This window comes from Entelurus aequoreus, linkage group LG09 (assembly GCF_033978785.1).
Source record: "Entelurus aequoreus isolate RoL-2023_Sb linkage group LG09, RoL_Eaeq_v1.1, whole genome shotgun sequence".
NCBI lineage: Eukaryota > Metazoa > Chordata > Actinopteri > Syngnathiformes > Syngnathidae > Entelurus > Entelurus aequoreus.
The window spans coordinates 30,062,960-30,078,072 of NC_084739.1; the positions used below are offsets into that span (position 1 = coordinate 30,062,960).

At 38.7% G+C, this 15,113-nt stretch overlaps 1 protein-coding gene across 8 annotated transcripts in view; it reads right to left on the reverse strand.

Moving 5' to 3' along the window:
• Positions 1 to 15,113, reverse strand: part of lyst (lysosomal trafficking regulator) — a 131,240-nt gene that overhangs the window by 49,286 nt on the left and 66,841 nt on the right. For 7 of the 8 annotated variants that reach the window (XM_062058524.1, XM_062058522.1, XM_062058523.1 and 4 more), the window contains exons 18-24: positions 14,838 to 15,083; positions 11,992 to 12,165; positions 11,559 to 11,708; positions 8,359 to 8,496; positions 8,088 to 8,286; positions 7,890 to 8,018; positions 1,090 to 1,720 (exon numbers count right to left, since the gene is read on the reverse strand). In XM_062058524.1, the coding sequence (XP_061914508.1) occupies positions 1,090 to 1,720; positions 7,890 to 8,018; positions 8,088 to 8,286; positions 8,359 to 8,496; positions 11,559 to 11,708; positions 11,992 to 12,165; positions 14,838 to 15,083 (1,667 nt within the window). The remainder of the gene's footprint in view (positions 1 to 1,089; positions 1,721 to 7,889; positions 8,019 to 8,087; positions 8,287 to 8,358; positions 8,497 to 11,558; positions 11,709 to 11,991; positions 12,166 to 14,837; positions 15,084 to 15,113) is intronic. The other variant, XM_062058525.1, reaches the window with a different exon arrangement.

The window sequence follows — 15,113 nt, forward strand, 5'->3', positions numbered from 1 at the left end:
ACTGACTTTTTTAAAAATTCAATTCTTAGCATAATTTGATGCGAAAAAATTCAGTTCACAAAATTGAAACGCAAAAAATTCAGTGACATAAATTTGGTGTACAACTATAACAATCTACAAGGTTAATGTAGGTTGCTTCTCTCTCTTCCCCTCCATTTTTCTGCATTCTTTCGTATCTCAAGCTATCATTACGTATATGTATTGTTGCATTTGAACAATTGTATTGTTATAAATAAATGATAAATGGGTTATACTTGTATAGCGCTTTTCTACCTTCAAGGTACTCAAAGCGCTTTGACAGTATTTCCACATTCACCCATTCACACACACATTCACACACTGATGGAGGGAGCTGCCATGCAAGGCGCTAACCAGCACCCATCAGGAGCAAGGGTGAAGTGTCTTGCCCAAGGACACAACGGACGTGACTAGGATGGTAGAAGGTGGGGATTGAACCCCAGTAACTAGCAACCCTCCGATTGCTGGCACGGCCACTCTACCAACTTCGCCACGCCGTCCGTATTGTTGATAATAAAGGTAAAGTATTGGTATTGTTTATTATCAATAGCGCTATTTCTATTGGTATTCATATTGCTTCATTTTTAATGTAATAATGCTCATTGTCATTTCTGGGTTTTTTTTGTTTTTTTTCACTAACTGCTTATTTGCTATTACTTTTACCATCATATTTGTACATGTAGTATTTTCTGATGTTGCTCTGTTGTTGTTGTTGTTGTTGTTGTGTTTGCTGTTGTTGTTTTTGTCTCTCTGTCTAATCCCCCTCTTGTCCCCACAATTCCCCCCTCTGTCTTCCTTTTTTTTCTCTTTCTATCCCCTCCTGCTCCGGCCCGGCTGCACCAAATGATAATATAAATACATTTAATAAAGTCAAATACAAATAAGGCAACAAGAGAAATATCCTACACTTCTCTTTTGTAAAGTAAATCTGAACTGCCGATATGGGCATCTACATCTACTATATGATTTGCCTGAGAAGCTGGGCAGGACATTAAAAAAAAAAAAAAAAAATTTGGTGTACAAAAAATAAGCTTTGGTAATAAAGACACATAGAACTGAGTTTCTACATACCGGTCGTTGGAATCAGTTTTGCTGTGTGTCCTCTGATAGCCAGGAGAGTAGGTGTAACTTTCCCAGTCTTCTGGTACAGAGCTTCGGTCAGCTGCACTGGGCCAGCGACTGATTGCCAAGGAGCCATTTGGAGCTGGGAAAGCCAATCCCAGACTGGCCAGGTTGCTGTGGCTCCTCTGGAAGGACTGGATACCTTTGAGGCTGTCAGGGCGTCGAGGCGCCTCGTCACTAGCCCAATCAAACCTGTCCTCGGACTCCGCAACACCCACACTCCCTTCTGCCAAGCTGTCCACTTCAGCTGCCTCGTCCCGCTCCTCCTCAATGCTAATGGACGGAGTGCGCGGAGCTCCATCTTTGCTTATTTCCTTCGAGTCACAGATAGTCTTTGCGGATTCACAACTGCTCAGGAGCTGCTCATCGCCGCCTCCTCCTCCTTTCTTGAGCGTTTCTGTACTACCCAGAGCCTGCTGGGTGGCCAGCGACAACCGCTCAACGTCACCTGCCTCATTTGAGCCACTGTGCGCGAGGCGTGGTGTCAGCAAAGGGGAAGTATATGGAGATGGTGCCAGACTGGGTGGGCATAAAGACTGATCATCACCTCCGTGCTCAGGGGATGGAACAGGGAGGGTGCCTGGAGGGAAAATGGTCAATGATTAGAACTTGTCATTCTGCTGTCCTCCTTGTGCGGAGTCAATGTACAGAAATGAAGAAGAACACATGCATTATATCAGGGTTATTCAATTCAATTGTTTGGGGGCCAAATTTCCAGAAAGTAAGTACCGGGGGACGGACATCTTCCTTCACTATTAGTCTTATTTTGTATATTCCTGAGATCCAGCGTCCTCTCCAGTAGATGTTTGATTTTGATCTATTTATTTTGTCAGAGTGTTTCGCTGTATTTAAGGACTTTCTGCAAAAAAGCTCGTCAGAGATCATCTCTTTTGAAACTTTTATTAGTAGATTGCACAGTACAGTACATATTCCGTACAATTGACCACTAAATGGTAACACCCAAATAAGTTTTTCAACTTGTTTAAGTCGGTGTCCACGTTAATCAATTCAGTGTGTTTTTAAAAAATCTGCTGCAAAAGTATGAGTCTCTCACAAGTTTTTTGAACTGGACACATGGGCCACCAGTTGAATAGCCTAAATGATAAATAAAAGAAGACATTAAATGGAACTTGAGGAACACTATTAGTATAACTAAAGAAGTTGCATCTGAAGTAAACAAGCTACAGCAACACTTAAGTTACAAAAATGACATTACAAAAAAAATATGTAACTGCCAACAAGGACAGGACTTAAAAAAGTGCCTTGAGGAACCCCTCAGTTATGTAATTCACACGTTTGGATAATAGTGTTCTATGTTTGCTAGCAAGGATAAAATGTCAATGCAAGGATCTGCCAATGTGTTTACAGTGGCCTTTATACAACAGGAGCACTCTAGTGTTTATAGGAATTTGCTGCAAAAATGTTTGTCTCCCAAAATTGGAACTGAATATGGGGGCCAGTATGGGGTCAATCCTGGGCTCGATTTTGCCCCTGTGCCGTCAGTTAAGTATCCCTGTACTATATGGACAAGTAATCAATCACAAGAACATTTTCACTGTAAAATCGTCCCTCACCACTCTAGCGCTTCGAATATTGTGGATTTACTCAATCGCGTTTTTTCCAAACCATATTTATTAAAAAGTCATATTAGGGTTTCTCACCTTTTTGCATTTACTACGGCTCATTATTAGGAACAAAATATGTATACTTAGGCAAAGTTGTAGTGTTTTTTACCTAAATTAAGCAATTTAAGCGTAAAAATGGTTAAAAATGTCACAACGTGGTGCAGTTGGGAGAGTGGCCGTACCAGCAACATGAGGGATCCTGGTTCAATCCCCAGCTTCTACCAGCCTAGTCACGTCCGTTGTGTCCTTGAGCAAGACACTTCACCCTTGCTCCTGACGGGTCGTGGTTAGCGCCTTGCATGGCAGCTCCCGCCATCAGTGTGTGAATGTGTGCGTGAATGTGTGTGTGAATGGGTGAATGTGGAAATAGTGTCAAAGCACTTTGAGTACCTTGAAGGTAGAAAAGCGCTATACAAGTATAATCCATAACCCAAATACATTTTACTGTACTATACTATATTGAGAGCCGATCATCATTGAACAAGTTGCAGTGTTTTTTACAAGTTAGTGATTGTGTGTAAGACCTCAGTGTATGAGAATCTATATTATTGTACAGTATATCTTATTTAGGTCTTATAAGTATAATACCGTAATTTCCAGACTATAAGCCGCACCTGACTATAAGCCGCACCAGCTAAATTTAGGGGAAAATACAGATTGCTCCACATATAAGCCGCACCCGACTATAAGCCGCAGGGTTTTGATGTGTAATTACCGTAGTATATAGGGGTTCCTGCTACCACGGAGGGGATTGTCGGGACAGAGATGACTGTTTGGGAACGCAAAGCGTCCCATTTATTAACAATAAATCTTTCAATCATTCAATCAAACTTTCACATCTTTGACATGGCGAACAGCATTCGTGCAGAGTACAAATAATACAACGGTGCAAAGTAATACGAAGTGCTCGCCTGTACGTTATCAAAATAACCAGCCTACCGGTATATGAAAAGTCAGTCTTTAATCATTGTGTCATCGTCTTCCTCCTGCGTACTAAAACCACCGAAATCCTCTTCGTCGGCGTCGGAGAAGAACAGGCCGTAAATAAGCCGCACCCTTGTATAAGCCACAGGGACTAGAACGAGGGGAAAAAGTAGCGGCTTATAGTCCGGAAATTACGGTAGTACAGTGTATGTCTTATTTTCTATTATTATGTCTACTAGATTGGTTAAAACAAATGTAAAGGTGAAGGTTAGTGGTGTTATTTCATGCCGAGAGGGCTCTAATAATGTTAAAAGTAGTAAACAGGTTTTTATTTAATAACAATGAAAATATTTAATTAACAGATAAGAATTCCTACTTTGCGTAAAATTGCTACTTTGCCAAAATTCTCACAATAATGCCGTGACGTGTGACGGTAAACAAAAATTGGGATTACACCGGCCATTGTAGTTTTTTTTATGGCACTATTGAGTGAGCCGTTCTAAGAAGCAAACCACATCTCCCATAATCCCCTGCCCAGCACAGCTCAGTAAAAGATGGCAGGAAACACAGAGGAGCAGAGCGGAAAGCTCCAGCTAGTGGATCCTTCCATAAAGTTCAAGTTGGATGTTTGGACACATTTTGGCTTCGCAGTCAAAGAAAATAAAGAGGTGAAAATGTGACGGACATGCAAAATACAGTTTGCAGAAATTACCAGACCGCGATTGTCTGCAATTCCGGAAATACAAGCAACATGTCCCTTGATTAATAATCACCCGGAAAAAAAAGATTATTGATGCAAAATCAAGATGTGAGCCAGGCCAAAAATCAATTTGTGAGGCATTTCAATCAAGTTTTCGTCATGACAGCATGTTTACAATTTCCCTTTAAAGAAACGAAACTGAAAATTGTTTATGCTTGCTTGTGACTTGAAACACTGTTACTTGACTGTTCTTTGCATTTTAAAATACCTCTTGGTAGTAATAAATATGATTACAACATTTGAGAATTACATTTATTTATTTACTTACAGTTAGTGCGTTTATCCTCAACGTATTACACATTAGCTTGGTCAGACTTAGTCTTAGGCCATGTCCACACGAACACGGATATTTAATAAACGCATACTTATCTCTGCGTTTAAGCCTCTTGTCCACACGCAGACGCATACATTTGTCTTTAAAAATACAGACTTTTGCAAACGCTGGCCAAAGTGTAGAGTTCCTAAACCCTCCGTTTAGCGCATGCGTGTACACAACACAAACGGAGACTCGTAATGACATCACGGTTGTGCGCTGTCATATCCAAAGCTCAACAACACTGCCTTGCTGGCTTTAAACATACTATAGGAATTACTGTATATTTGAACGTAAACATGCTGCTATTTTCACTCAACATTAATAAAAAATACATCAAAATGGGCTTTGTGACACTCCCGCCGGCACTAATGACAATCAGCTGTTTTGGATATGATCACTGTGGAACCTCCACCTGATGGAACAACTTTGACAAGCAAAACTTTTTGCTCTGTGTCATAAGAAAGGTCCAACATTATCTTATGGTTTTAGTCCTTGTTTAACGACAGATCATAAAGTTAACTTATGTGTCTTGCTTCCATTTTTGTAGATGGACAAAAACACACGTAAAAAGCGACCAAGCAACTAAAAAAAACATGATGTAGCATCCTCCTTCTAATGTGTACTGATGTTAAAGACAATATACACTTAATTGCACATTTACTATATCAATGATTAAATGCTTTATATATCTACGAGAATTTTGCAGCCAAAACGCATGTCCGTGTGCTTTATATAGGCACTTAAACATGCAAAATGGTTTCCTTGGCTCGTTAGTGCGTGCTGATTTTAGAAATAATGTACACTTCACTGCACATGTTCGGTAATACATCACCAAGTTGCTGAACATGTTATAATTCTATGAGTTGGGTTTCAGCAGCACAGGTGTGCTTTCACTCTTTAATGTGTACGTGCAGGCAGGTTTTAGAAATAATGTACATGTCATTGTACATTTAAAGTACATCAAAATAAACATTATAGAAGGTGTAATGCCACCAAGTCTGCTATTGCTGCTTTTTCCAGGCTTCTAAATGGACAAAATGTGCATGACAGCAGGTGTATGCATTTGTGTGTAGACATAGACAATTTTGAAACTACACTTGTGTGGATGGAGATCGTTTTAACCCCAAATATGTGTTTTTGAAACTTTCCGTGTTCGTGTGGACATGGCCTTAGACTTAAATTGGTCAGATATGGTACAGCAGCTGGTGACAAAACCCCAACTATTTATACTATAACAAAGAACTGGGCGGCGTATCAGTATTATAGTTAACACCGGTATATTTAAGAAAGTGGTACCGTAATTTCCGGACTATAAGCCGCTACTTTTTCCCCTCGTTCTGGTCCCTGCGGCTTATACAAGGGTGCGGCTTATTTACGGCCTGTTCTTCTCCGACACAGACGAAGAGGATTTTGGTGGTTTTAATACGCAGGAGGAAGACGATCACACAATGATTAAAGACTGACTTTTCATATACCGGTAGGCTGGTTATTTTGATAACGTACAGGCGAGCACTTTGTATTACTTTGCACCGTTGTATTATTTGTACTCTGCACGAATGCTGTTCGCCATGTCAAAGATGTGAAAGTTTGATTGAATGATTGAAAGATTTATTGTTAATAAATGGGACGCTTTGCATTCCCAAACAGTCATCTCTGTCCCGACAATCCCCTCCGTGGTAGCAGGAACCCCTATATACTACGCTAATTACACATCAAAACCCTGCGGCTTATAGTCGGGTGCGGCTTATATATGGAGCAATCTGTATTTTCCCCTAAATTTAGCTGGTGCGGCTTATAGTCAGGTGCGGCTTATAGTCCGGAAATTACGGTATATCTTTGAGACAATACCGCCATACCGGTATTTTTTATGTGCCCTTGTTACGGCCGTTTGCTCTTCTTTACGCCTGACAGGCGAAGCACAGGGCATCCCTTGCGGGTTTACGGAGGCTTCTCTAATGACGCAATATAACGCGCAAAAACTTTTTAAATTTTATTTAATTTTTTAAATATGGCGGTGCGGTGCCGACTTCTCGACTCTCGAGTCATGCAATGCTTTGGACTGCAACTGCATTTGGCTATTGGTGAGTGATTACAGCTTTATTTACACATACCCATCAATTTGCTTGAGAACCTATACTTCTCCTTGTAGCAACTTTACCACCAATATCATCTGTTTATGTTGTTCACTTCTGTTAGCGGCTTACCACAAAAGCTAATGATAGCTCCTCTTTGCTGCTCACTCGGTTTGTCAAATGTTCCGCTACAACTCGGTGTAAAAGTGCCTTTGCCAATAGCCCGTCTGTAGTATAGTGGCTGAATGGTTGAAAAATAGTTTTAGTTTTCACCGCAGTGAGCGAGTCGAAGCTCCATCTATCCCGCGCAGAAGCGTGAGGCTATAAACCTAACATTAATGAACAAAATCAACGAAAATTGCCTTGACGTAGTAACGGCTAACTCTTTACTTTATAAGAATAAACAACACGTTACGTTACTATTAATAACAAAAATAATCTGAGTACGCTCAACACTGGTTATCTAGCCGTAAAACACTAAGGCAACCTTAAGCATTTAGCACGTTTTTTAAAGATTTAAGATTTTTTTAGCATTCAGACTAAAAATACCGCGGTATCAGTTTTGGTCAATATTGCCCAACCATACTACAACACAAGGAGGGCGGGCCTGGGCAAGGATGGTTCCGCCCTATTGTATAATAGTGAAAAAAAAATTCTGACAATGCGATTAGAGGCGAAACGTCTACAGTAAGACATACCTAACAGTCCAGTTGTGATCTAATGCTCTGAGATTACAATGACCTCATGAATGAGAACATCCATTGGCACTGTACAAAGGGTTTCAACGGGCAGTTAAATTAAATATTTTGAAGAAGAAAAACATCTTAAATTGTCATATTGTTTTATGTTAGAACCCAAGTCTGTCACTAGGAAATATGTGGCAATTGACACTGCAATGAAACATTTGTCAGGAGACATGGTTCACAAATGTGCTACTGCTGAAGCTTTGTTGTTCTAACCACACACTAGAGGGTTGTAATGGAATTGTATTTGCGCCGCAAGGTGCTTTAGTGTCACCGCATTACATCTGATATACTGCAGTCGTACAGTACCTTCTTGGGGAGCTTCTGTGAACACCGTTGGGGAAAGAGACACCACTGAACTGCTGGCAGACTTCCCTCCGCTGTTAGAGTGTCGCAGGTACATGATGGACTGCAGTTTATCATTGTATAACTTCCCATCTGACAAATAGAGACATCAAAACTCTTGGGTACAATTTTCAAAGAGATAACAACTGGTTTCTTCCTCACCTATATGCAGTGAGAAGTAGAAGCTGGATGGTGTGTGGCAGACGTAGGTGTTAGTCGGTGGGTGAACCGCCAGCAGGAAGTTATAGATAAGTTTGAGCAAGTCTAGGTCTGGAGGTGATCCCAATACCTCCTGGGTTATTTTGACGAAGGACATACAGACTTCCTGTGGGATGGCAGTCAGATGGTCGTCCCGATGCTCCTTAAGACAAATAACACTTAGTTAGTCATTTCCAGGTATGGTAACTACCACAACTTTGTGTTAAAAACACACCTGTAACACCTGACAGGTGAGCAGGAAGCGGTGCACCACTTCAGCCTTTAGGAACTGACGGATGTTGAAGACCTGATAAGGGTGATGCACCCTGATGAGGATCTCTAAGGCTGCCAGCAGTATCTCCCACACGCCGCACTGTCCAAAACAACAATGGTGATGAGTGATAGAAAGGAAATATGAGAACACTGAAGAAATAAGAAATGTGCATATTCTTTGACGTCTAAAGGAGGTACAAGTTTTGTAATTCACCTGACAATGTGCAATCTAATATCAAAATGCATGCACATGATATATCCATCCGTCCATTTTCTACCGCTTGTCCCTTTTGGGGTTGCGGGGGTGCTGGAGCCTATCTCAGCTGCATTCGGGCGGAAGGCAGGGTACACCCTGGACAAAACGGCACCTCATCACAGGGCCAACACAGATAGACAGACAACATTCACACTCACATTCACACACTATGGCCAATTTAGTGTTGCCAATCAACCTATCCCCAGGTGCATGTCTTTGGAGGTGGGAGGAAGCCGGAGTGCTAGGAGGGAACCCACGCAGTCACGGAGAGAACATGCAAATTCCACACAGAACATGCAAACTCCACACAGAACATGCAAACTCCACACAGAAAGATCCCGAGCCCGGGATTGAACTCAGGACTACCCAGGACCTTCGTATTGTGAGGCACATGCACTATCCCCTGTTCCACCGTGCTGCTGCACATGATAGGAATGTCTAATATTGGCTTTTTTTTACAGATATCCGATAAGTCGATATTGCCCAACAACCAAATGATATATGCATCAGTTCTTCCCTCAAACTAAAGCCAGGTGACATCTGGGGCAAAATAAGACAAATAATGCAATGTAAGTTATAAAAAAGTGCCATATTTATTTAAAAACTGTTGTCTAAACAAATTGTCATTAAAAAGTTAGGAGCAAGAATCAACTAAATACTAATATACTATCAACGAGTAAGACAGGCTAGTCATTTAATAAATAAAAAAATATGAATCTAAATAATAATACTGATAAATATAAATGTGTACCTTTCCCATTTTAACCGATACAGTACCAAGTTACGGTACCTGGGAATCAATTCCAGTACTCAATGCAAAATAGTAAATGGTAAATGGCTTGTGTTTATACAGCGCTTTTCTATACCAGCAATGACACACAAAGCGCTTTACATTTACATGTTTTGTTTAATAATAAAATACATTTTCTTAATGTAATATTTTAAAATGAGCTGATTCTGATAACTGATGTCCAGTTCTTATATCTTGTTTAATTAAATTTAGTCTCATTTGCAAGTTTTATATAGTACACTTTGCTTGCAGTTGCATTTCAAAACATGAGATGGCAGTAGTGTATAGACAATGACAAAGTGTTTATAATGTAAGTACTGTTCTGATTTCACACCAGCTGTCTGATTGTAACGTGCATCTTAGTTGCAGTTTTCATTACCAAATTTGGAGGTGTTGAAATTGCCATGTAGAATGGTTAATGCTACTCAGTAGCATGCCTACAGCAAAGTCAATGTAAATTAGCATCAAGCTTGGGCATTTTCAAAAAGTGTAGACTTGCTTTACGTTTGAGTGTTTTCTATCCAGTATACTAGCTATGTTGGCATTGAAAATTGCAACTTTATCAACAAATGGTACTGTTTCATTTTACGTGGATCAATACCCACTAATACCGGCATAATTCTGTCTGTGCCTATAAAAGTACCGAATTTGGTACCAACCCCTACTTATAAATATACAATTTGTAATGCACAAACATTTGTATCAGAACAAAATAAAGTACAATGTGAGAAACTCTGTACTGATAAAATCATTTATTTGAACTAATAAGCTGGTGTTAGAAATCCCCCAATTTTTATATTAAGTCTTCATGCTTCACTGATATTCACTGAAAGTGTGATCACGTTTTTTTACATCGACAGACAACAGAAACTTTCTCAGACGCTGTCACATGTAGATGAGTATTTGTCCAAATCTTTCGCCTCACACTTCTTGTTTCTTACAAGTACAGTATAGGCGAGTAGTTTTTTTTCCAGTTTCGCCAATCGCTTCTTGTCATTGTTTTGCAGTGTGAATGATTGTTCCTGAGGTGTGATATTAGAAGAAATTAAGGAAGACGCCTTAATCTCGCTCTCACATAACCAGCACTCTACACTCATATTATAAATTGTTTATTTATAATCTGAAGCACCAACTTTTAAATAATTCCTCACTGCGGACATACTAGCAACAAGCGTATTGCTTTGTGAAGCATGGCACAATTTAATACAGTATGCCAGTATAATTATTGGAAGAACAAACCGATATCAAAGTGATCTAATATGGGTCAGTGTACAGCATGTTTTGGTGATTGAATTTTCGTTTCAAGTATGGGAATTGAAAAACAAAAAATGGTTGCTTATTTGAATTTAATTTTGAAATACAAAAAAAAAATACAAATTTGAAATAGAGTGTTTTTAAATAACGTCATGTTTTGTCAGAATATTTTTATTTTATTTTTTTCTTCAGAACTTTATTTTGACAACAATATAATGCAAACATAATATTAAAATAATACAAACAAAGATAAAAATTGTTTTTAAATTCTTCAAAATGTAGAAATACAAAATACCAGTGTCGAAATGTAAAAAACTAATATTTTTGGTTATTGCTTTTTGACATGAAAAAAGAAGAATGGTTTGTTTTTACCATTTTATTTTTTGGTATTCAAAATAAAACTAAGATAAACTAATCATTTTTTGTTTTTCAATTCCCATTCATGAAAAGGAAATTCAATGACCAAAACATACACAGACCAATATGAATATATTGTATTAATGCCAATATTTGGCCCTAACGGTTAGCGATGAGCATTTAACTGCATTTTCTAAAACAACTAGTGGAGGAAAATAATTAATATACTCAATTATTATTATTATTTTTGCAGTACAGTATTATTTTTAAATGGGGCGGGAGCTCTCCACAGCTTACATTATGACATGTTGTTCTTCTTCATACCACAAACTAGTTGATACTGAATCAACAGTGCCTCTTCTGGTTACAGTTTAAGAAGTGCACTTCATTTTGCCTCAACTGTTTTATCAACAATTAATGAACAATTACAATCAATTATAAAGTCTGATGATTATAATAATTATTTGGATGAGTTTTAAAATGTTTTCAGGTGAGTATGTTTTACCTCTGCCTTGGCCCATATCTTCCAGTCCAACAGGACGTCTGAGAGCAGCCTGATGTCCTGTACCACGGCTATAGATTCTGTGTCCAAACGGAATTGACCGTCATCCTCCAGGATTAAAATAGGCCCACTGCAACACCCATCCAACAGAGTCTAGATGGACACAAAGTGATGTCACAGTGCACTCAAAATGAAAAGGAAAATAAATGTTTAAGTGAAAGAAACCTCATATTTTTTATATAAATGCTAAACATAACTAATCAGTGCATTTAGTACAAGTCTAAAGCAAGTTATTTAAATTGCATGCGCATCAGACGCTTGGTAACACAATAAGGCAGAGAGATACAAGGTCAAGCCGGATTAGACTCATGGGTGGGTGGGACTGTTTGACCAAAAAGATCAAAAGAATTAAATACAACAAGGGACCAATACTCACTTTCAGCATATGATATCCAACCACACATTTGGACTTGATGAGCACTTGGTGTATCATAGAGTAGCCATGGTAACAGTCCATTTCGTGGATGCGATGCTGGTTGAACTTAGACAGAGACAGGAGTATCTGCAAGGCCAACGCCTGGGTCATCTCACAGTCACTCAGCTCCACTGTCTGCAGGCGACAGAGTCAAATGTATTAGGTTTCATTACGAACAATTTATTTATCCAGCAAGTAAACAATCAGGAACATTGGTTTTAGACTTGGCTACAAGTGGATTTAAAAAAATATAATAAAACAACTACTGTGGTGCTTCAGTTTTCATTAGTAAGCTGTTCCAAAAGGTTATTCCAAACACTGAATTACACAAAAACATTTTTTCCCATGAGAAATAATGTATTTTCAAGTAATCTATTGCAGTCACCCAAAAATATAAACCCAAAACATATTTTATATAGTACAATAATAGTTTTAGATGCTTAAAAACAATGTGAAATACTTATAAATGATAATTGAAATGGATAAATGAATAGTCAACATTACTTTTAAATTTTTGAAATGAATAGTTTCGCACCTTTATCGAAGTGCTGGCACAACTTTCTTTTGTCATGCTCTGCATGACAGGGTTTACTTTTTGTGTGTTTATCTATTAGTTCAAGCTTGTGCTCTTATTTTGTAACATCTGCCTCCTGTTTTACTTTACCATTCTGAGCGTAACCTGTATGTTAGATGCATTCTGTTGCATCTTCTGTAGCCTGTTTTCTGGTTTTGATTGTTGTACTTTGCATGAGCATTGCATGTGAACATAATTAAAGGCAGTTTTTTTTCTTGAGTCTCTGCATTCTGGGATTTCAGCCCAAACAGATCATGTCATATTTGGCCCCATGGTGTAAAAAAGTAAAAAGACAGAATCACAAATGCGCTGGATAGTTTATTACGCGCAATGCACTATATGAAGGCTGAAAACACTTATTTAATTGTGCATTGGACCACTGGATGTATTTTATCTACACTATTTGATTCATTTGAATTTGAATTTTGATTGTTTTATGATGATTTTCTGTTTTTTTTTTTAAAATATGAATATCAATACCTCGGCAATATCAACACCAATATTACCTCCTTATGGTGGCCTTCCTGAAATGTTTCATCGTGGGTTGGGACAATCGGAACATCTTGACTGCATAACTTCCATGCAGAATCATGTATAAAAAGAGTTTGGCCATCTCGGTTTTAGGTGATCCTCTCAATGATTGGTCAAAAAGCACTCACATGACTACAGGGTGCCATGACTGATACTGACCTTGAACTAATGCTATGTGTTTGCGGGGCTTCCTCGTTAGTTTATTGGCGTGTATAAATGTACTGTTCCCAGCATGGGGCTGCTCCACCAACAATAATTGTGGAAAACTTTTATATTGTGTGGAAAACTTTTACATTGCTTTCCCACAAACTGGAAAGAAAATAAGTATGGGAAGTGAAGGTTCGCTATCAACACTGGAAAGCCACCGATTAGTGTCTTGTACCAGGTAAACATACGATGCAACGTCTGCGTTTTGTTCAGGAGGGAACACACAGAAGCTAAGACAAAGGATAACAGAAGAAATTAACAAATTAAAAAGACTTTGACAAAAAAAGACTATCTTTGAACTTCAGTAAAATTTAAATAATGCAATTTGGTAGCTATAAAAGAGAAAGTCAAACACAAATACAAATAAAGGACATTGAAAGAGTAAAATAAACCACATTTTGGGTGTAATAACATGCGAAAATGAACTGGAAATCTCATTGAAAAATATACAACATAAGGTAATGAATAAAGCAAAATATTGTTTGGACCAAAAATCACTCCATATTCTCAACAGCTTACCAAAAAGTACACTTGTTTACTTAGTATGTTATAAAAAAGAAAGCTCAGTTAGAATAATACTTAATGAGAGATACAAACAGTGATTACAAATACATTGGAGGCAGCCACCTCAGTTGACATACTTCACACAAAAGTCACAATTTCTTTGTGATTGTTGGTCCAAAGCTAATGAAGATTTTGGCAAAATGAGGGTAATAAGTAATTTTTTTGGTCATTCTGTGTATTTTTTTGACGTTGATTGCGCCATTGGGTGCATGTTAAAAGTGCCTGCTGGTCACAAAACACTGCAGGAATGCAGCAGCAGAGTGCGTCAAATATGGTCGCAAAATTATACTTTCACAAGAAAAAAGCATGTTTTATTGTACGTTTATGAGTTGGTGTAGGTTTAGAACAATATATACAAATATAATTTTGGTTTATTTTGTCAGAAAAACTAACGTCAAAATGACAGCAATTGGTAGCAGTCCTATCCTTGGTAGCAGTCATGCGCCTGTTTGGTAGGCCATACTCTCTACACGACTCTGCTTCCATGGTACCAAGATCGCCCTATTGTGGTTAAAGCTTACAACATTCATAACTTCCTTCCACATGCTTCGATCTTGCTGAGATTTTTGATGTTGGGTCAGGGGTTTGGGAAAGACATGACTGCATGTGTCATGTGTGCCTTTGAGGGGCAAGGGCCTTTAAACTCTTGCAGCTTTAAGTTTAATTGTTTTTGTTTTTTTATTGAAATATGCACTACCGGTCATTCTGAGGACAGAAAGAAGGAATTTCATGTACAGGGAAACGTGTTTCCTACTGTGCAATGACAATAAACCAAATTTAATTGAATGTTTGGCCGTACAGTGACTGGGACAGCATATGAAAACTGAGTTAAAATATTTTTTGTCTTAAACCGAATCATGCAAAAAGTGGGTGTGCACAAAAACTGAGCTAACGCTGTATTCGCAATACAGAATTCAAATTTTTCTTCTACCTGTGCAAAGAGGAAGACAAAATTCCCCGTCCCTCCTATCTTGTGCAGGACGCTCTGCAGGCCGTGGGTTTCGGTGGGCAGCAGAGCCTTGAGAGTGTTGGGCTCCAAAGAAACACTCTGCACTTCTTTAGAGCTGAAGGGCCGCTGGGTCACCACAGTCTTGGCTTGTCCCTTCAGTCTAATCACTGGCTCATAGATAGTATAGACCCTGGGACTGTTGGGAGCATACACAACTGCCAAGCTCTCCTGTAATGAAACACCACAATGGCTTAAAGA